This window comes from Polyodon spathula, chromosome 16 (assembly GCF_017654505.1).
Source record: "Polyodon spathula isolate WHYD16114869_AA chromosome 16, ASM1765450v1, whole genome shotgun sequence".
In the NCBI taxonomy this organism is placed as follows: domain Eukaryota; kingdom Metazoa; phylum Chordata; class Actinopteri; order Acipenseriformes; family Polyodontidae; genus Polyodon; species Polyodon spathula.
The window spans coordinates 25,353,106-25,375,146 of NC_054549.1; the positions used below are offsets into that span (position 1 = coordinate 25,353,106).

At 38.8% G+C, this 22,041-nt stretch overlaps 1 protein-coding gene across 8 annotated transcripts in view; it reads right to left on the reverse strand.

Annotated features, from left to right (window-relative positions):
- The window catches only part of LOC121328701 (inositol 1,4,5-trisphosphate receptor type 1), a 166,723-nt gene that overhangs the window by 117,810 nt on the left and 26,872 nt on the right, over nucleotides 1-22,041 (reverse strand). For all 8 annotated transcript variants that reach the window (XM_041273674.1, XM_041273673.1, XM_041273672.1 and 5 more), the window contains exons 4-11: nucleotides 13,612-13,727; nucleotides 12,090-12,176; nucleotides 10,603-10,761; nucleotides 8,816-8,914; nucleotides 7,475-7,558; nucleotides 6,333-6,479; nucleotides 5,663-5,758; nucleotides 2,901-2,945 (exon numbers count right to left, since the gene is read on the reverse strand). In XM_041273674.1, coding sequence (XP_041129608.1) covers nucleotides 2,901-2,945; nucleotides 5,663-5,758; nucleotides 6,333-6,479; nucleotides 7,475-7,558; nucleotides 8,816-8,914; nucleotides 10,603-10,761; nucleotides 12,090-12,176; nucleotides 13,612-13,727 — 833 coding nt within the window. The remainder of the gene's footprint in view (nucleotides 1-2,900; nucleotides 2,946-5,662; nucleotides 5,759-6,332; nucleotides 6,480-7,474; nucleotides 7,559-8,815; nucleotides 8,915-10,602; nucleotides 10,762-12,089; nucleotides 12,177-13,611; nucleotides 13,728-22,041) is intronic.

The window sequence follows — 22,041 nt, forward strand, 5'->3', positions numbered from 1 at the left end:
AAGAACCATGCAAAATGGACGTCACTAAGCAATTTAGGGTTGTACACGTCATTATTGAGGATATTAAATCAAAGTAGATTACAAGGATTTTGTATAAGACTACACTGAAAAATCTTCAGACAAATTAGAAAATATATTTGTCTCACCATTAATCATATGCCTTGAACCTAAATACAATATATGCAAAAGCGATCCCTTCATAAAGACTACAGTTCAAATGGAGGGATGAAGTATAACACTTATGATCAGAAATGGAGTTACTTATAGCTGCTACTGAAACAGTCTTGTTATCTAAATGCAATAAAATAGTGCCTATAGAAAGTCTACACCCCCTTGAACTTTTTTCACATCTTGTGTCAATGCTTCAGGGTTTCATGCATTTAAAAATGAGGATTCCCCCCCATTTATCTACACACCATACTCAATGCTGTTACGGAAAAAAAAAAAAAAGAGAATTTATGTATTAAATACAAAACTGAAAGATCATAATTGGATAAGTCTCACCCACCTGAGATACTTGGTGGAAGCACCTTTGGTAGCAATTACAGCTGAGTTTGTTGGGATAGGTCTCCACCAACTTTTCACACCTAGATTTGGCAATATTTGACCACTCTTCTTTACAAAACTGTTCAAGCTCTGTCAAGTTCTTTGGGGAGCATTGATGGACAGCATTCTTCAAGTCTTGCCACAAATTTTCAATTGGATTTAGGTCAGGGCTCTGACTGGGCCACTCAAGAACATTTACCTTTTTGTTCCTCAACCACTCCAGTGTAGCTTTGGCTGTGTGCTTTGGGTCATTGTCATGCTGAAAGGTGAACATTCGTCCCAGTTTCAGCTTTCTTGCTGAAGGCAGCAGGTTTTCCTCAAGGACTTCTCTGTACTTTGCTCCATTCTTTTTCCCCATCTATCCTGACAAGTGCCCCAGTCCCTGCCGACGAGAAACATCCCCATAACATGCTGCCCCCACCATGCCTCACTGTAGGTATGGTTTTCTTTGGGTGATGCGCTGTGTTGGGTTTGCGTCAAAGATAACGCTTTCCATTTAGGCCAAAAAGTTCCATTTTAGTTTAGTCAGACCACAAAACTTTGCCACATAACTACAGAATCATACTTCAAAACGTGATTCAAGGTGGGCTTTCTTGACTAATGGCTTCCTTCTTGCCACCCTACCATACAGGCCAGACTTGTGGAATGCTTGGGATATTGTTGTCACATGCACACTTTGACCAGTATTGGCCATAAAAACCAGTAGCTCTTGCAAAGTTGCCATTGGCCTCTTGGTAGCCTCTCTGATCAGCCTCCTTCTAGGCAGGGTCTTGGTGGTGCCATACACCTTCCACTTCTTAATAATCGTCTTCACCATGCGCCAAGTTATATTCAAGGCCTTTGATATTTTTTTTTATACCCATCCCCTGATCTGTGCCTTTCACCAACTTTTTCCTAGAGTTCTTTTGAAAGCGCCTTGGTGCTCATGGTTGAGTCTGCTTTGAAATGCACTACCCAGCAGAGGGAACCTACAGGAACTGCTGAATTTATCCTGAAATCATGTGAATCACTACAATTTAACACAGGTGGAAGCCACTTGGTGTGTGATTTTGAAGGTGATTGGTTACATCTGAGCTAATTTAGGATTGCTATTACAAGGAGGGCTGACACTTATCCAACCAAGCTACTTCAGTTTTTATTTTTAATTAATTTTCTACAACTTTCTAGAATTTTTTTCACTTGGAAGTTGTGGGGTAGGATGTGTAGATAAATACAAAAAAAAACCCCACTATTTTAATGCATTTTAATTCCAGGCTGTAAGGCAACAAAAGGTGAACATTCAGTAAAGGAGTAGTAGATTTTCCATAGGCACTGCACATGACATGTGTGGTGTGTTAGTTTTTTTGATTCAACATATGTACAGTACAACAGGTACAGTCTTTGGAACACTGGTTAAAGACTGCCATCTACTGACTACAAGTATTAGTCTCGTATCCGCAGCAATTCTTCAGTTAATTGATAGTGGATGCCACCTGGTGGTGAGACTGGGAAACTGCTAGATTTATTTAACAAACCAAACTTCTTACCAAACACACACACACACATTTCTTATTTAAAAATTCACTAGCCTTTCAACACATAGTTTAAATTTGGCCTGGAGAAAAGTCCAAACAGGGTTTTGCAGTTATTAGGAAAAAGTGAATGTCCTGCTGTCATCTACCGTGTAGTACTGCTTACCAATAGACCTTTATGATTGGTGAGTGAACACTATGGGAGATACATGTGAATTTAGGTTTGAAACCCTTTAAATGTAATCCATTTAACACTGCTTTTTTTTAAATGACAAACAAGTTGTATGCTGATTGGTTGCCACAATGCTGCACAATCATGTGATTGGCTGAAAGGACTATTGAAATCCAACATACTAGAGGCTAGTTTGGCTTGTCCTGGGCTCTAATTAAAATCACTGAAGTACTGTACCAGCTACACCTTTAAGTAAACCAGTTCATGTTTATCAGATATAGACGTCATCAATATTAGACTGGCAAGCCCATGATTGATCAAGCTGCTGTATATGTGGATAGACCCATCAATACATAAATCTTGGGCTTGCCATTAGTGCGATATTGATCAGTTATCAGTGCAACAAAAGTACCATGGTCATAAAACAAGTCAGAGAAGAATTTGAGTAGGGTGAAGGAGGAGGTGTTTAAGTACAGTGGTACGGTATGAAAAGGAATCTAGAAATACTACAAGAAACTGAATAAATTCAATGACATTTCTTCAGACAGACTTCTAGTTGAAACATTTGTAATTTAAATGTTTTAGTATTTCAAAATTCAGCCCTATTGGAGTGTTTAATAGCTGATAAACTCAAAATAAAAAACTATGCATGTGTGCATCCTGGTACTCACAGAAGATCTTAACTCTTGGCACTCCTCTTCATAGTCTGGGTTAACCTGGAAAAAGACAATTAACACAATTTTTTGGCAACCAATAAAGGCATTATCCAGGGATCTCTATGGGAGTTCACAAATATCAGAGCAGCAGAAACAATGTAGGGAAGGTGAACTGAAAAGCAACCTGAAAAAGGTGTTTGTATAAAAATTAGGGATGCACCGAATCCAGGATTCAGCCCCAATACCTACTTTGTGAGCAGGGTTCGGATTCGGCCGAATACTTAGGATTTGGTGAACCGAATCAGAATCCTATATTTGCCTAGACGCACGTCCATTTTAATACATCCCTCCCCAATGTGTGCAGTTCTTCATTAAATATGACACAAATCAGGTTTTGAAAGTAACTGTTGTATTTAATAACAAGAACACATTCGATTAACTCTGTCGCGGCTCTCAACTCCCTACTGGTGGCGCACGCACTAAACACGTCATGCAGCCGCTAAATGCAAACATACCCCCATATACAACAGCACAGTCGCATCACACTTTTTCATGGAGTGAAGTTATGCAGTAAACCTTATATATAGTAATGGCACACTTGTAGGCTTTTGTGCTTTGCCTGAGACGTGTTCTAGATATCATACCAAGAAAAAAAAAAAAAAATCTGTGCACAGAAATATATATTTTCTGTAACTTTACAACTGTCAGATATGCAGGATGACGTTGAATATGTGTTAGTAATACAATGACGTTACTGTAATGTGCCAGTACAAATTGAACCATTTGGAAACTGCTGGATATATTTTAGTTTATTTGATGTGTGTTAGTACACTGTGCATTTAAATTAATGTGGGTTTTATTTCACAGGGAGATTTGGGTCACTCATCATGGTAATTTTTTCCTCATAGCTCTCAGATAGGGTTGTCAACACAGGCTCCAGAATCTCCGGACACGAAGGCAAGTCAGTGTTTCTTTTTTTTTTTTTTTTTTTTTGAACTCATCTCTCTAGACTACAATGTTTGACAGGTAGTGTGAGTATGAATTGCTTGAGCAGTTTAATAAATGTATTTAATTGTTTAATTGTGGTGGAAATTCTATCCGGAGACCCTCGTAACAACGATTAATCGTATTGCTTGAATTTTTTTTATACAGTAAATATTTATCAAAACAGTGCAATGCCATTATTATACGTAACTTTGCACTCGCCTGCACTCTTTCATTTAACCTTGGGGCAGCAGGTAAAGTTTCTATTTGTTTAATATTTCTTGCTTCACACAGTCCCGCCAAGTCAAAGACTCAGGAAGCAAATCAACTGCTGTATAGGTCTGATTGACGGAAACGATCCTTACAGGCATGTGTGCTTTTGGTAACAATTAAAGTAAAACAATTCAATTAATTTAGCTACAGTTCACACAATTCACACTCACTTTACTGAATACATTGCATTTTAGAGGAGAGTTACAAAACCTGACTTTCCTTAGCGTCCTGCGATTCTGGAGCCTGCTGGCAACCCTGCTCTCAGATCAGGTGACACAGGTTGAAACGTCATTAAAGAAAATAGTGGGTTATGGCAAAGATGAAGCTCTCCTTTCTCGTAAAGGTAAAATAAACAGTTCTGTACTTTGTTTCTATTGTGGGGGGAGGGGGATAGCAGTAAATTGCGTAAATTTCAAACTAAACTTACTCAGGGATATATTTCCATTCGGTAATAAAAAAAATACTATGAACTAAAAGGCTCAAAACAATAGGATTTTGTGCATCCCTTGTTAGTAGCTGCCAGTCTGTTTTTCAATCAACAGTTTCCTTCAGTTTTTCTTGACAGCTTTTGTAGATTCTGTATTCGGCTGTATCTCAAAATTGGATTCGGTGCATTCCTAACAAATACTGAACACACATATTGGAGTTTAGATTGTCGATTCTCCATTTCTATTTGGATTTTTTCACTTCCGGGGAAAACTATAAGAAACCAAGTCAAGACTTAGGCTTGTGCCTTCAGTGTACATCAGGCTAAATGTTTCACTGCTATATTTATTCTTTAACCTTTAAATTTATAACTATAACACACTGAAGCTCTGCTACCAACAGTGAGATTTATACTTAAAACAGACTGCATAGCCTCTCAAATTTTTTTGACTGTCAATTTAGCCAGTATTTGGGTGCACTGATTGGGTCACATGTATTAAACTAATTTATTCAAAGAGCACACCATTTCAAGAACATACAACCACTTCCACTGTAAATAGGGATTTCATTCCCTGCAAGTGTTAACACCCACATGAGTGCACTGCGGGTGTGTTTAAATGTAATGTGTCCAATTATTTACCGGGGGGGGGGGTTAGACCTTACAGGTAGAATCCCCCCCCTTCCACTGCTACAATTCCCCACACAGCTCAAGAAATCTCAAGGTTCAGGGGGCATCTTCCGATCTCACGACAGAACCAGTTTCCTCTCTACACCCAGGACCTCAAGAGTGGATGGCAGGGTTCTCCCAAGCTCTGGGAGAACCAATGCCAGCAAGTATCTGCTTTTTAGCAGACTGGGCATGTAGACAGCAGTGTTCGCAGTAGCACAATGAGGAGAAAGTCCCTGCCAGTTTTGCCTCCCTAACCCATGGGAGCACCAGAGCCAATGAGACGCTCCCTTTGGAATCGCCAACGAAGACCAACTGCAAATTAGTTTTGCAGTGACCATTTAAAAGTTTGCATTTACACACTGTAGGCTTTAAGGTGTGTGTGTTTTTGAAAGATTCAGATCATGTATTAAAAAACACGTCTCACCTCAGCGGCCAGGTAGTGGCCCGTAGCAAGGTGTTTAAACCGGAACAGACTGTTCCAATATCCAGCCCCACCACGACAAGGGTCATGCTGGACCACCTGCAAATAAAAGAAAACCATTTAGAATACATCAAGGACAAGGACATCGTTAATCTAATTATTTTCATGCAGCTTCGGTAAATTACTGCACCAAACTGTCATTGCAAGATCAAGAGAAGCATATATTGCAGGTATAAAGATGGTGTCTAAAATTTGTAAAAGGAGTTGGCATAGTTAACCCAAACCAATACCTTAAGCACAGTACAGAAACCAGGACCAAAAGGACACCACTGGAAATTAAGTGGAGATTGGGCTTAGGATAGAAGGAAGGAAATGCTTCACACAGAGTGATGAGGCAGAATCACACAGATCCTTTAAAACCCAACTTGACAATTTTGAGAACAATCAACTAGGAACCGTGCAGCCGTATATGGGACGAATGGTGGCCTCGTTTGTAAATATTCTTATGTTTTAAACAGTGTTATGTTACACACATTAAGTCTATCTTGTATACTCCTACAGTAATGCAAGACAGGTTTCAAAATTACCCCTCAGATTTCAATTAAACACACACTCCTCCGCCCTTCTACCCAGTGACTTGGTTTGAAGAGTCTTGGATCAACCTGCTGCTTACCTCAACCTCCCAGAGTGCTTTGGAGCTGGTTGCTGAAGTAGCCGACTGTCTGCCCGTGGTCCTCAGAAAGACATACTGCTTCTTCCTGTGATCGTCACAAGTCAGGAACTTCTCCTGCTCTGCGTGGAACAATCGGACAACATCGCCCTGAAGGTGCGAGAGAAATCAAAAAGAACAAACACATTCTGAAATCCTCAATCTCAAACTACATTAAATCTATACGTTCACTGCAAAATCAGCCAATTAGTCCTGTTGCTATTAGCAATAGAACACAAATACATTTCTATTCTGTAACTCATGCCCATATGCAAATCCTAGTAGAAGTGTATAGCAAGTCTATAATGAAAATGTATGGCAGTTATGTTCACTGTGGAGAATGGAACAGACTGACCTTCAGTACAGAAGACTGCAGTTTGATTGAGAACTGAAATTCCAATCTTAAGGGGTACTTTAAAGCCAACAGTAGTTTGGTGTACCTGTATACTAAAAATGTTCATAATCCAAAATCTGATTACGAAATCTGGGCAACAAGCAATTTTCTCATTTAACAGCCAATCAAAGATAGATTGATTTTTATACATACTATATAAAATTTTGTCTCAAATTAAAAGCCATCCCACCCAATATCATTTTAGTGTTTTGTTTCTAGTGAACTTCTTGTATATGGGACAGAAATTCAGGTTTCCAAAGAAACATTGTAAACAGATTTGCCATTGTACATTTCCCCTCAGCCACCTCTTCAAGGTCCAGCATCTTACTGACTGCAGAGCATGTCAATCATTAGGGGGAAGCAGCTGGTTGGTTACAAAAAACAAAAAAAGGTGGCCCTGAAAGGGTGGGGACATTTCCACACTCCAGGTGATACGACTCAGGAAGTGCAAGACTGTCAGAAAACAAGGCCTGAAAACAGATTTCTTTAGCCGAGTGGTACCAGATGTTACAAAATTAAATACATGTTTACATGCTTTCAAAACTACACAATTAAGAGAACTAATGAAAGCATGTGCATGATGTGAAATGTATGGAATTATTTTGTTAGCTACAATCCCTTTAAGCAGTCAAACTGGTATCAAAGCCAGATTTATTGAAAAAAAAAAAAACAACCTGTGGAGCAATACAAAATAAATTAAAAAGCAGCTTACTCCTTTTAATACGATCTCCTTATTGTCACTCCATTTCATAAACAGAACAATTTTCCAACTGGTATTGCAGTTTACCGAGTTAACCTGAAAATGAAGCACACACACAAAAGGCATAAAAAAATAAGTGAAACAAATCTCAAATAAGATGCACATTTCATTGCAACCGACTCATTTAGCAATAGTAATGCTAATGCTGCCCGTCACTTAGCAACCACCAGGTGTTGAAGTCAGTTCTAGAGCTGAAGGAAGGAAACGCAACAAAGCTTCTGAACATGCATGGGCACAGGGAATACAATATACAGATTGCAGCTACATCTACATTTTTCAACAGCTTAGCTAACACTCATGCACATCAGTTTAATCCAGTGCTACATTGTTCAATTTGAGTGAAGCTAATTAAAAACAGGTTTAATTGGATCATGGGAGAAAGAGGCAATTTCTGGTAAAATATGGAAGGAATTAATAAACTGTAAAGACATCAAAAGCTTTGTGTGGATAAAGGGACACGATAGGCTATTGTTATTCCCAGGCTGTAAATGTTTTTTTTGTTTGTTTTTTTTTATAGTACGCTCTTACTATAAAAACTGTTCAGAGTATTTCATCTTGCATTATACAGTTTGATTTTTTTCAGCCATATCCATCTGCATGAATTGCTACATTAAAGGTAACCTCGTAATTTGCAATTACCTTTAAAGAGCACTGTCATTCACTTCTCAAAGAAACACTTAGCAAAAAATAATCAAACGAATTAGAAAGTAAAACTAAAAAGGGAAACTTCCTAGTGCTAAATCACACTCCTTTGATCTCTAAATAAACAAGATGTCCCACAAGTGCAGTGGCACATTTAAACATTATCCATGCAGAACGCTCCGCTGGCTTTTTCCATCTTTGTTAGGCCCATAAATCCATTCCCAGAATCAGCGTTCTCCTCTTGTGGTAGAGCTTGCTCATTAAAACCATCTGTAAAAATCTCAAGTTCTGAACTATTCTGATACTGAACCAAGGTATTTAAGCAAGTGGTCTGAGCAGGGTGAAAACAAATACTGTACCCCCAAGCACCACAAACCAGCAGGGGTGGTTCAGGCTGTCCAGAAGTATTTCTAGAACTAATAACCTCATCCTCCCTACAGAATATAAAACAGCAGCACACAATAACAACAATGTTCTGTTACATACACTGGGCCTTTTCACAAAGCTTTAAAAAGAACTGTGTTGAGTTTTAGAAACATTATTTTACATTAAAAACAAGGCTTTGATAAATGAGAAACTTACAAATCTTCAAATAGGTTGGGGGGTATTAACTAAGTTTCATTTAATTAATGTCTTTTGGCTTAACAGTACCTCATTGCACCCAGGGTTATCCACCAGCTGATGACTGCTAGCATGGAGTGGCTGGCCAGCATTGACAGGATTTAACACCACCTTGTCGCCAATGACAACCTGCAGAAAACACAACATAGCCCCTTCAGTAACCTTCACTCATTTCTTGCATATTTGAAATGCCTGTAAAACTAATTCAAAATAGCAGTTCTGTTACCGCAACTATATTTGTGCGTTTAACCCTAAGAAACACCCACTAGCGCTTTGTGACGGTGGTCCACTATGAAAGGCACTATATAAAATAGATTGATTATGTATGAAATAGGTATTAAATACACACCTTGCTCACATACAAAAAGGACAATATATAAAACAGAGTGACAACAATTATACTTAAATGACGTGAAGTCACATTTAGGAAATAAGTCCTTTATTCTGCATATAACACTACTTCAACTGGGACAGACAGGTAGCGTGTTTTATTTACAATTTGTTACTTTGTGGTTTGCAGCTACCCAACCACCCTCTTCCAAGTCCTGTTGTGAGACAAAGTAGGGATATTGGTGATTCGACTCCTTACAAGCATTCAGAAATCATGATCAACAACTAGAAAAATAAACACTGTTGCACAGGTTGGCAGGCCTTCAAGGAAATCTCTTGAAAAATAAGACACAAACTTTAAAAGATTGGCCTAGGAGGAGTCTGTTGAAGTCATTATCTGTTTCCATGGTGTTGTAATTGTAAAATTAATTATAAAATAAATAAAAAAAGGGGGTAGCAGACCAGTTTTATAAATACAAGCAAGTTCACTTTTAATGGAAGTATGGGTGGTTTATGTTATTACACTGTCTGCATACAGGCAGCGATGTGCAAAAACAAACATCAGCACACATCAAGTAAAAGGAATAAAATCAGGCCCCACTGGAGAAATTCACAAAACTCTGTGCCTGACACTATCTTCAGATAGACAGTCCTTAGCAAAGTCCCTCACAAACAATTCTATATACAGTACATGTAAAACTCCAACATGGGCAACGGCTTCACAATATCCCAGTCCATAATATCAGTTTACAAAGCCAGTCATTTGAAAACAAATTCCAAATCTATTTTGGGTTCAATAAATGCATTTTGAATATACCAATTACACTGCATTTAAAACACTGACTGAATACATAGTAAATTAACTATCAAAATATTTGTTCAGAACACTGTGGTGTAAACTATGTACCTAGTTTAGGAGTAAATAACCTTACGAAGTAATGACAGTGTGTACCTCTGGTTTCCAGTTCTGTGCACCCTAAATTGACCAAGTTTTATAGAACTTCAAGACAGGAACCTGCTTTGTAAGCCATCTGACTTAAATTTATTGCATCCCCACAGTTGATTCAAGCACCACTGAAACGATCAATGTCATTTTAGTGCTTCTAAAAACAGCTTAGATTAATTATTTCCCCAAGGGGAACTGGGTCAGATTCTATATTCATTTTATAACTGGGACCCCAGCCCACCCATGATGGTGGTTAGCGCTATCAACTGCATTCTAGAAGAATTGCAATTTCACAAAGAGATTGTATCGATCTGGTGCCAAGAATAACATCTGTGGAGTTCATAATAGTACACTAATGTTATTTTTGCTCATTTGATGTAAAATGATTCTCTCTCTCTCTCTCTATATGCCCTCAGGGGGAACAATCATTCTGGACTGGTTAAAAGACTATCAGAAAAGACCTCATAGATGATGTGAGAAAGCTCTGCATTATGAGGATGCAAGAGGCTTTGAAGGAGCGCTGCATGTTTAAAATACTTACACTGTCCCCAATGGAGCGCAGTTTGTAAAAGGGTTGGATGTAAAACCAGGAGCCTTCGTTGCCCGCTGCATCCAGAGTCACTCTCATCGCATTCTTCTCCAGAAGGGCTGGAAGTCGTTTATTAACTGTCAGGTATTTATTACTTTTCAAATGTAACAACTGCAATACAAAAGAACATCCGAAAATATTAAGCAATTGTGGCTAAATGAGATAAAATCTTAGCTAGTTTGCACTTCCAGAAGCTACATAGGTATCAAATGTGCAGTTTTGAAAGAAACATCTTCTAGCACGTGTGTATTCATGAAAACAGGATATCAGGTATTACTTGGATTAAAGGAAGTTCTCAGTTACTATGCCTCATTTGATTATATGTTTGCACCGTCACTGTAACCTTTTAAAAAGAGGTTCCGTCTCTGCTATTCTGTCAGGCTGTCTCATTCCAGTACAGCAAAAGAAAAGGCACTGCCTGATCGCTTGGGGGGTCTAGGGTAAACTTGCTAGGAACTACAATCCCTCAGCAGAGAACTTCTCAGAGATATGCATCAGAACATATTAATGATAGCAAGAGATCAGAGAACATTAATGATAGCAAGTATAACCCTTAAGATGTAGAAACTCCATTTTAGAACTCTTGCAAAATGCTTAAAGATGAATTGAACTCTGCAGTGCTGCCACTTCTACTGTGGCACAGCACGGCATTCTAGTTAGCTTAGTAAAGGAAAGGTAAAGTGGACTATCAAAAGGAAACTTTTCAATGAGTTATACGATTAGGTTTCAACTGTTTTTGCTGTGATAATTTAAAGTACAATAAACATGTACAGTATGACCTAAAAAGTAATAATTTCAAGTTCAATAGCTAGTTGTAATATATTTGCTAACACAGTTGCATTTGGAATAACACATTACGTCCAAATGCACATACAGTAACACAGTTTTGTGAGATTGGCGTATCCCAAATTACACTGTTGGATTCGTGGAATGCTAACCAAATGCTAACCATTTTTTGGTTCTAACTTGTCTTTCATTATTTAAACTTAAATTAATGCTATGTAAATATTTCAACTACAACACTCTACAGTTGATGAACTGCAGCATGCAAGTCTTTTTCAGTAGTCCTTGCAGCGGGATGGTTGAAGCGAGTTTGAACTACAACACATGATTACATACCAATAAGAAGTACACAACCTCTCGTCTACAGCGTAGTCTATGAAACATGTAGTAGCAATATTAAAGTCAGAACCAAAACACCTTCACTGGAAGACAAAAGGGGGCCAGTGCTATTGCAGGAGCCAATAAGAGGTAAGAACGTGGATTTTAAACCTTGGTTAGCTAGCCTATAAAACAAGCTTAAAGAACAGTTCTGGGAATCAAAAGAAAAAAAAACACATCTGTTTTCTTTGGGACACAAGACAGGTCACACAAAACACTCATCACACCGATTTGTGGTCGAGACACATGAATCTATAAATACCAGACTTGATCATTACCTGAATGACATTGCCATACTGTATTACCGTTCCCAGCAGCTTTCGGTTTTCAGATTCATTTTGCTTCTTCTCTAAATCAGCAGCATGCTATAAAAACAGGAGTAAGATTAATATACAAAAGCAATACAAATACATACACCATGTCATTTAATAATGTATTTTAGTAAGGTATTTCTAAATTTAGTGGATAGCTTTGAAAAGCTCATTTTTATTTTCCTTTCACAAAAAAGGGTGACAACTGCATTTTGGTGCAACTATCAAGGTCTTTGCAACACTGCAACTAAAAAGAAATACACTCACAACTTGAACCAAATCCATAAATGTGCTCCAAATTACTAGTTTTTGTAACATTAACTTCTTGATTACTCAAGTGCAGTTTGTGAAAGAAGAGTCCCTTACTCTGATGTTTAGAGAAACTTAACTATTGTGCAGCTCCTAACATACTTAATCATGAAAACATGTAGAGCATGTTGAACAGAACTATTCAAATGTCTGTTCTAGAGAAGGTTAGAATTTCAAGGAGGAAATATTGAGAACAGATGCATCTGGCACAGTAAAAGTTTTCTAGTATTGCCAATAATGGTAATGGCTGTATTACAACAAAATCAGAAACACTTTCAAACATTCTAAACTTGATGTTGCATTCCTTTTTAAATATATAAACTCTCACGCCTATGATCAAGTTGAAGGTATTTGTTTTATATACAGCCAAAACCACTTCACATAACTTTATCACCCTCCGTTTATGATCACATTGAAATGTCCCAGCCAAAATATAATGGGAGTCAATGGGGACAAGTCATAAAACAGGACTTCCATTCCCTTCCTGTCACTTTGGGAAATACAATCTTATTAGAAGGTTTTCATGTACAGCAAGTACTCTATACTGCTGTACAGTATTTAAATCGACTGGGTATAAAAGTACAGCAGGACAATACAGCATACAGAAAACTGCAATGAGCCTCTTTCTTACCCGTTAATTACTAGTGTCTCATACATAGCAAAGTAGACTGTACTGACTGAATTGTTAAATGCAATACATAAAATTCCTAATGGTAAACTTTAAAGTTTACAGTATTTCACCAAGTTAAAAACTCATATAAACTCTGCTTATTGTCACCATATGTTCAGTCCCTTGGAAGTGACATTAAAAGGTGTTGTATTAAAGGGTGGTTTAGGTCACAGAAAACGCAAAGAGGGCACCTGAATGTGCCTCCGCAGCCATAAGTGGTGAGGGCAACAGTGCCTGCGTTCAACATCCGAGTGCAACACTGAATGGGACTGAGGGACCCTGCAGCTTTATTATTATCGTCATTTAGCAGCCACTTTTACCCTAAGCAACTTAGGAGACTTGGGGGTGAACTATGCATCACAACTGCTGCTGCAGTCACTTACAATAGGACCTTGGTTTTATGTCTCATTCGACAAACCTGGAATCCCCTGGTATCAAGCCCCTTTCTTTAACCACTGGACCACCAAACTGTCATTACTCAAAACTTTTGGTCTTGAATAAAATACTTACATGCAATTTATTTAGCAGCACTGCATCTGTTGTACTGTTTCCCCCGGGTTTAGCAGCTTTCCAAAACTGTTTCTGAGCAGAGTATCTGTTCATAGGACAGAGTTTAAAAAGGCAGTCTGAGGAAACAAAACAAAAATAGTTGTTCAAGTTGCAGTAACCCAAGTTCCAAAGTTTTGATATTCAGTACAAACATAGTTTAGAAGAGCTTTATGGATGCAGTCTTGTGAAGGATGCAGCTATGCTAATCAAAGTTTTATAGAAAGAAATGTGCTACCTCTGGTCTTCAACATGATTGTGACGCAATTCTAAAAATGTTCATATAAAAAAAGGTAGCACTGAATACTTAATAGTAAAATTACAGTAAGCCTCAGAAATGGATAGTTGACTAATTGCATGTTAAAGTAGACTAGTCAACCAATTCAACTATTCTTAACTGTTGGACTCAAAATTAGAATTAGTTCTAGCATAGCTTAAGATGCATTTCTATTCTCTGCTTGTCTTGGTAGCTGTGGCTTTATTCAAGTACAATATTTAAGATCTAAATGGCCCCAACAATAAAACAGATTTCTTGAGTGCCCAATCATGTATTACTCAAATTGCAATGCCAACTCAACGCCAAAACCCACTAACATATGAGAGCAACAGGCAACCTATTGCCTGTTGCTCTCATATTGAACTCTGGAGACAAGAATACAGCCTGACTGGTCTCCGTCTGCTACCTGACACCAGAAGGGGCTCCTGTGCACAGCAAGGTGAATAAACCAGAGAATGTTCCTTCCAGCATGAGCCAATGTAGCCATCACACCACACGCCCTGCACTCCAAACCAGCAGTGCCTTTATTAGGTAGGACACTGATTTTTCAAAGGACATTCACACTGTGCTGTCCACTCGCTGTGTCATGCAGTGCTTCGTATTAGGATGGGGCTTGCAGTAAACACTGCAAGGAAAGTCAGCAGGACACAATGTGTAATGGTTTGTTTTACACAACATTGACACTGCTAGTCCTATAAATGATTAAACAGAACGTTAATGGGTCATGTGACGTTACCAACAATTAACACACAGAGGACATATACATTTAGCAGGCAGGCTTCAAATCTCAAATAGAGAGCCAGAAGGAAAATCCTCTTTTTCCCCTCTCAAGATGGTAGGTAAGACCTCTGCATTTAGATGAGTATGGAGAAGGGAAGAGCTTTGCGTCAAATTGAGTCTTGTTGTATATGTCCCTTGCATTCATGCTGAAAGCCAGCTTGCCACTTTCCTGGAATCAATGACTTAAGACAGAGTCCTTTCTGTCTTTCAACAGCCTCCTCACTTGCGTGGTAGGCCGCTCTTATCTGTCTGTCATATATGAGCAACAGCCTATGCAGTCATCCGCGAACGATTGCCTTTTCTTGAGAGTACACGTGTTCTCCTCGGGGCTAGGCCTTGCCATATCCCCGGTGTCAAGCAGACCCTGCCGGCCACACAGGCCCGCCACCTCGGTGAGTTGCCTTGTAAACAGTGTATTCTCTCTCTTGTGAGTGCACGTGTCCTCCTCGGGGCTAGGCCTTACCCTATCCTTGCTGTCAAGTGACTTTCCCAGCTGTGCGCTTCTCCATGGGGCTAAGCCTTGCCGCATCCCCGCTGTCGAGCACACCATGCCAGCAGCTCAGGCCCGCCACCTCGGTGAGTCGGGCCTTGTAAACAAACTATTTCACCGTGTTATTATCTGCTTAAACTCGCCCACCGTGGCTTTGGCTACATCCCTCCCTCCCCTGGTACACTCTATGCGCTGAGCAGCTGTGTGTGTTGGCCACAGCAGTTGGGGTAGGCACATTGTGTAGCGGCCTCCTCGGTGCTGTGGTACTGCGGTCACACATAGCCAGTAATATATTATCTAGGGGCACATGTGCTTATTCTAAGCAACACACTATGCCCAAAACCTCAGTACTCATGTGCACGCATGAGGATACCTCCACCACTAGTGCGATTACGCATGGTACGCAGTTGTACACGTTGCGCTAGTTGCGTAGACACTGCTCAACCTAGCGTATAGTGCTGCACAGTACCCAGTGTAAAACAGGGTACTCTATGTGCACGGGGCTCAGCATACACGCCACACACTGTGTACGTAGTGCACGGTGCTCACATAAACTGGTACTACACTAGTGTTCTTAAGGTGCTACATGGTACGCGGCGCACAGTGTTAATACGGCCTGCACATAGTGCTAACGGTACATTGTGCGCACGGTGCTCGGTAGGCAGTTGTCTAGTCAGTCAGTCTAGTCAGTGCACTAGCGCCCTAGTGTGCTCTGTGCACAAGGTGCCTTGTTGCCATCTGCCTGTAGACGGTGCTCCACTCTGCTGTAGGCTATGCGCTGCCCCGGTCATGTGACTGCACGTAGTCCAGGCTAGACATCCCTGTCCAGTTACTACGCTGTGTTTACTTTCTGTTTAACAGTCTACATCGCTTTGCAATTAGTCTGCTTAAAACCTTACCGTGCTCGTGGTTTTGCGATTTCCTCTGCTATTGCAGTTTAAAAAGAAGAAAAAGACCCTCCGTATAGCTCAGCTGTGCCCCACTGTAGAGGTGACTCTGCCAGACTGCCTCAGCCCGCCCTCTCAGTGCGCTTAAAACATTTCAGTTCACCAGCTTTGTCGTGATGTCTGTTGTATTACCCTCACAGTTTGCCGCGTTTTGTGCGCGTATGTGTGGTTTCACTTCACTGCCTTGCAGTTTAGAAATAAAAAATACAAGCGAGATTCCTCCACCTGACCCAGCTCTGCTGCACCCCGCTGTTGAGTTGTTTACGCCGGCTTATTTTAGCCCGCCTACTCTGTGGACTGGTAAAAACAAAACAAAGTCAGTTCCTGCATTGCCATGGTAACTCTTAATTTTTACCTGCACAGCTTGCTGTGGAGTGTGTATGTACTTGTTTCTTTACCGCCTTGCAGTTTAAAAAGAAAATGTAGTATTATTTCCACCGGGAACCAGCTCTGCTGCGCCCTGCTGTTGAGTTGCATACGCCAGCTTGTTTCAGCCCGCATATTCGGTGGGCTGGGTAAACAAGACAAAATCAGTTACCCGCGTTGCCGTGGTAACTTTTTTTGCCGTGGTTTGTGTCCTTGTTTCTTTACTGCCTTGCAGTTAAAAATAAGTAACACTCCACTAAAGGTTTGGCTACTTGCCGCAACCCTGGTTCCCTGAAAGAGAAGACGACCACCACCCGCAAGGTCGCTTCAGTCGCCCTCACCGCTTCGATGGAAAAATAGGAGGATCTTCCTGTGAATGACGGTTTTATTCCCTAGGTAGGCGGGACCAAACATGTCTTCATGGGAAAGGGGCTTTCGACAGCTCTGGTATAGAGATCTCAGCAATACCTACCCGAAGGGCCGGAATGCGCCATAACAATGTAAGTGGTGGTCGTCTTCTCTTTCGGGGAACAAGGTTACGGTAATTAACGTTTGTGTGAAGATGACGGACAGGCAACGATAGCATTCGTTGAATTTGCATTCTCTTAGAATTATTCAAACATGGTCTTTGTTTTCACTGACAGAATAACACACTTGACGCTGGAGAAAGTTCATTGTCAGTCAGTACTGAGATAGTTGTATCCGGGTCGATCCTATATATGATCTGACAGGGCTAATTTGCACTGAAAAAAAAAAAAAAAAAAAAAATTGGTTCTTGCTGTTGGGATCGTTAAAACGGGTGTTCGTTATAAGAAGGGTTCATCATAGTGAAGTTAGTCTATATTTGCATCGATGACAGCTGCCTTCTTTCTGCTGTATACTAATATAGTTTATTCGATCAACAAGTTTAAAATATGTATTGGTATCAACTCATGATAGTACTACAGAGACTATTTAGACAAACTGCTCTGCTTGGTAAAAATGCCCTCCACCTACAGGCAAGTGCAGTCACTGATGTAGCTTGAAACAAATAAAAAAAATACAGGAAGCAAAGGGAACTGTACATCATATACCATGGGATGAACAGTATGAACATTATGGCCTATTTAGAAGCTTATACTTTGTGATGAAATAGCTCCCACCCACCCAGAAATAAATAAAAAAAACACACCAATCAGAAGATGCTTTCAAGCAGCAGTTTCAATGTGTAATTAGTTTCCATTTATTAACTACCTGTTTTGCTCTAGCAAGCATATAGAAAGAACCTAAAAATAATTTAAGTGGGCAGCTGTGAAACATTAAAACAAGCTCTGCATAGGTTTGAAATAGAGAGAGGGATCTCCATTATCCAATCAGGCAGGAAGACCAGGGTCTTTATAAAAATCTCATTGTTCAGATCAAATTGCAATACAGCCCCAGTACATAAATATCTCCTTTAATTAAATAGTCACATAAAAACACACAACTTTTAATCCTGCTGAAATTATTCCAATTGCACTATGTAAAAAAAAGTAATGTCTTTGATTTGAAACAGCCTTTTGTTGCTCGTTTGGTTAGAAAAATAAGCCAGGGTCAACGCAGAAATGAAGAATCAATAAAACTGCAATCCAACAGGATTGTGTACACAGAGGAATATTTAAAAATGTGTCCAACAAGTACACCCTGAAACCAAAATACATTAACGATGCAATTAGGATGTGGACTGCTGTATTTGAGAACATTGCTTAATTGTAGTTTTGTTCTTTACATGCAACGGATTGAGGGCTGCAGCTGGATCTCTGTCGCACGAATGGGCAAAAGAGGCTTGACTTGAGTCGTGGAAAAAATCTATGGTGAAATACCCACCTCTTGCTCAACTAGCCAAAATAGAATAGTGTGCCTGGTACGTCTGCTGAATTTGTATTTTTTTTTTTCTATTTTGGACTATAAACGTACTGTTTATATTTAAATTAACAGGGATACTTAAAATATTTTTTTTCGGATTTCTGTTTCTGTAGGCTGTTAAGCTGTACTGTAGTTAAATATTTCAAAACAAGTACATTTTTTGTATCTGGATTTTACAATGCACAGGTTTTTCGGGAACTTTATACAGCACTAGTGGGGTCATTTTTTATTTCCACTGTACATAAATTAGAGATGCCGTCACAACTTCCAGACACGGCACTACATAAAATATTTAAATCTAAACATGCCGAGTTCATTTTAGTCATCGTCTGCATAGATTAACCACTCAGCAGAATGTGGCAACAAACAAGGACTGCAGACATTAAGTCACTGTTTTAGTATCACTTTAGCGTGTTTAGTTGATGTATTTTAAAAAAGTTGAGTATGGTAGCAACTAACTTGCTCCCGAAGTGGCACCCAGCATTGAATTTGGCGACCAATTTTTTTGGCCTAGAGCCATGACTCCTAGGACAAAAACCTTTGTCTGGAGCCATGATTTGTAACGCAGGCCGTGAAGCTTATTGGACCGAAATTGCTTTACCAATGTTACTGCAAACACTTGCACAAGTTTTTTTTTTTTTTTTTTTTTTTTTAAGATTCATGCTTAATTTACTGTATCGTGATGCATACCGTGACCCTCGTATCGCGATACATATTGTGATGACTAAAACAGATGCCCAGTCCTAGTTATCATAGGTGTGTGTAGAAAGGAAGTTTCTGTAATGAAAACCATTCAGAATGTCTGAGCCTAAAAATGACACTTGAGCTTAAAACCACACAGCAATTTATTCTCATTGCAATAAAATACTATGCTTGCTAAAAAAAAAAATGTTTAGGAGACTATAAAAGGTACCTTCTAGCACAGGTTTTACTCTGTCAACCATGTAACATCCTGTACAAGACTGAACTAGGTGTCTGGAGTCGACAACAGCTGTAAGAAGGGGGCTGAAGTTTCAAATGGGTTAAACAAAAAACAAACCGAAATTAAATATGGATAGTAAAAGTGAAGTGATCAAGAAAGGAGGAAACTGGAGTTTGGTAGGATCTACTATCTACCTGCCCCAAAATACAGGAATTTCATCTTCGATTTCTACTGTTGTGTGTATGTATGTATATTTGTGTGTATATATATATATATATATATATATATATATATATATATATATATATATATATATATATATATATATATATATATATATTACACACACACACACACAGACACAGGAGAGAGAAAGAGAGAGAGAGACTCCACACACTATTTGGCTAACCTCTCCCCTTTCCTTCAACTCCAGCAGCTTTACCAAATAAGGTCAGTGTGAGCAGAAAGCAGGGACCATCCCAAGCAGTGTCCCTTCCAAGTCAGTCAGCCTGTTAATCGCAATGTGAAAAACACAGATTTGCATGACTTACCCTCAATTGGGAAAGCTGAATGTACACCGTGATCAGAAGGCCCAACATATTAGCTGTCTCTTGTTGATAGTAAATTACCATTGCTCTAATGCATATTCTAATATATCTTGTTATACATGTATTTATATAGAGGGCTTAATTTACTAATTGATTTGATTTAAAAAAAAAAATTCTAACAGCTTAATGTGCTTTTAAATAGGCCAAGCCTTAATTTTTCACGTACATAAGAAATCGCAACTATTGTGATTGTTATGACGAGTAACTATTTAAATTAAGATGAGTCGCTTCAGCATTTAAACGGAAAAATAGTTACCAATTAAGCTATTGAATTTAAGCTAAATTCACGTATTTAAAAATAAATAAATAAAAAATTAAACCAATTTTTCTATGAACGCGTTTCTCAGTTGGGTTAACAGCATCAACTGTAGTGCCGCAACGATTAAATCGAAAAGTCGATTTACGATTCCTCATTACATACATCAATATAAACACTGGCTATTTAAGTTTATCAACTAAACTGCACAGAACGCCCTGCCTTGCAGTATTTCTGCCCCAGACATGCAGTGGGCGCGCTCTTCTTTTCCTGCTCATGTTAACTAGCGTCTGATTTGCTGGTCCCATCCTACCAGCGAATCAGTTTTAAATGCTTTGTAAGTACGCCCCTCTGTATTCGCTGTATATTTAAAAAAAAAAAAAAAAAAAAAAAAAAAAAAAAGCACGCTGCTTTGAATCCAGAAAAGGACAACAGGCTTCCTCTTGTCTAGTTTATATAGATTACATTCCAAGTACTGCAATCTGTTTGGAATAAATATTTTAGTAACATGCCTGTAGTATGTTAAACTTGCTTTAGGCTTGTTGCGATTTTTTTTTTTTTCTCCCGACGCTACCAAGGCGCAATTACCCCTCGTATTCAATTTATGTGCACAAGCTTCCACTAAACAGCGATGATATTAAAGTAGCATCATAGGAAGAGGAATGCACCAAAAATGTATGGTGCAATCATCGACATTTACTCGAACGATTAAATTGTGTGCCCATTTAATCGACTGCTATTTTGAGGCTTAACCGACAGCTCTAATCAATTGCATTTAAGGAGAATAGAAAGGCCAATGTAAAAGACCTATTTATAGCATAGGCGCCAATCCGGGGGTGGGGGGCCACAGTACCTGTATTTGTTGTAGTCGTCCAAATCTCCCCAGCGCATCAGCATGCACAACTTTTGAATTCATTTTGTTTATTGAATTATTTCACTTTTATATATTTATTGGCATTAACTAGTTCATTCTTTTCTGTTGAGTCATGCTGGCATAATCTTGTTCAGTCTATTTATCCATTTACTTTCTTTTATTCTTCTATGTTGTATTGTCTAATTTTAGCTGTTCTAATACTACAAACTTTACATCATTTATGTCATGTCCTTGACTGGTGAAGTGCTGTACTATTGGTTCATAATTTTTTCTCTAATTAATGAAAGGTGGTTCTGAATTCTTTTATATAAAGTTGTTCCATTCTCTCAAACATATTTTATTCCATCACATTTCAGACTATTCCATAAGCACTGTTATTTTTACAGTAGATTAGTATTTTGTGGATGTGTTCTTATGTTCAATTATATTTTCACTTTTGTCCATGTATTTACAAACTTCACATGTACTAGTACAAGTATTTGTAGAACCTATTCTGTCAATTATTAGTTTGTTTACTGTGAACTAAAATAACCACCTAAATTAGCTTCTCTTTTGAAAGCTACAACTGGGGCCTTAAGAAATATTTTTTTCAATCTTTCTGAATTATGTAGAATCCACAAGTGTTTCCAAACTCTCTTTGAAACATTGGGCAAAAGTTTAACGTCATTACTAATGGGACTCTTGACCTTTTTATAATCAAGAAGATCTTTTTAGTTTATCCACTTTCTCTATAATTCTTTCTTTGTATCCTCTAAGATATGTTTTTAATACACAGTCACTTTCTTTGGAGCATATTCCTCATATTCCTAGACCCTTTGGGATTGCCCTTTTAGTGTGTATTGGATGTCCAGAGGACATGTGTAAATACTGGTGCATGTCAGTAGGTTTATAGAAGAGGTCAGTCTCAATTGAACCTTCAAGTTTTACTACAGTATCTAAAAATGAAATTTCTTTTTTTGTCCATTAAAGGTCCACCTTATTACTGTGCAT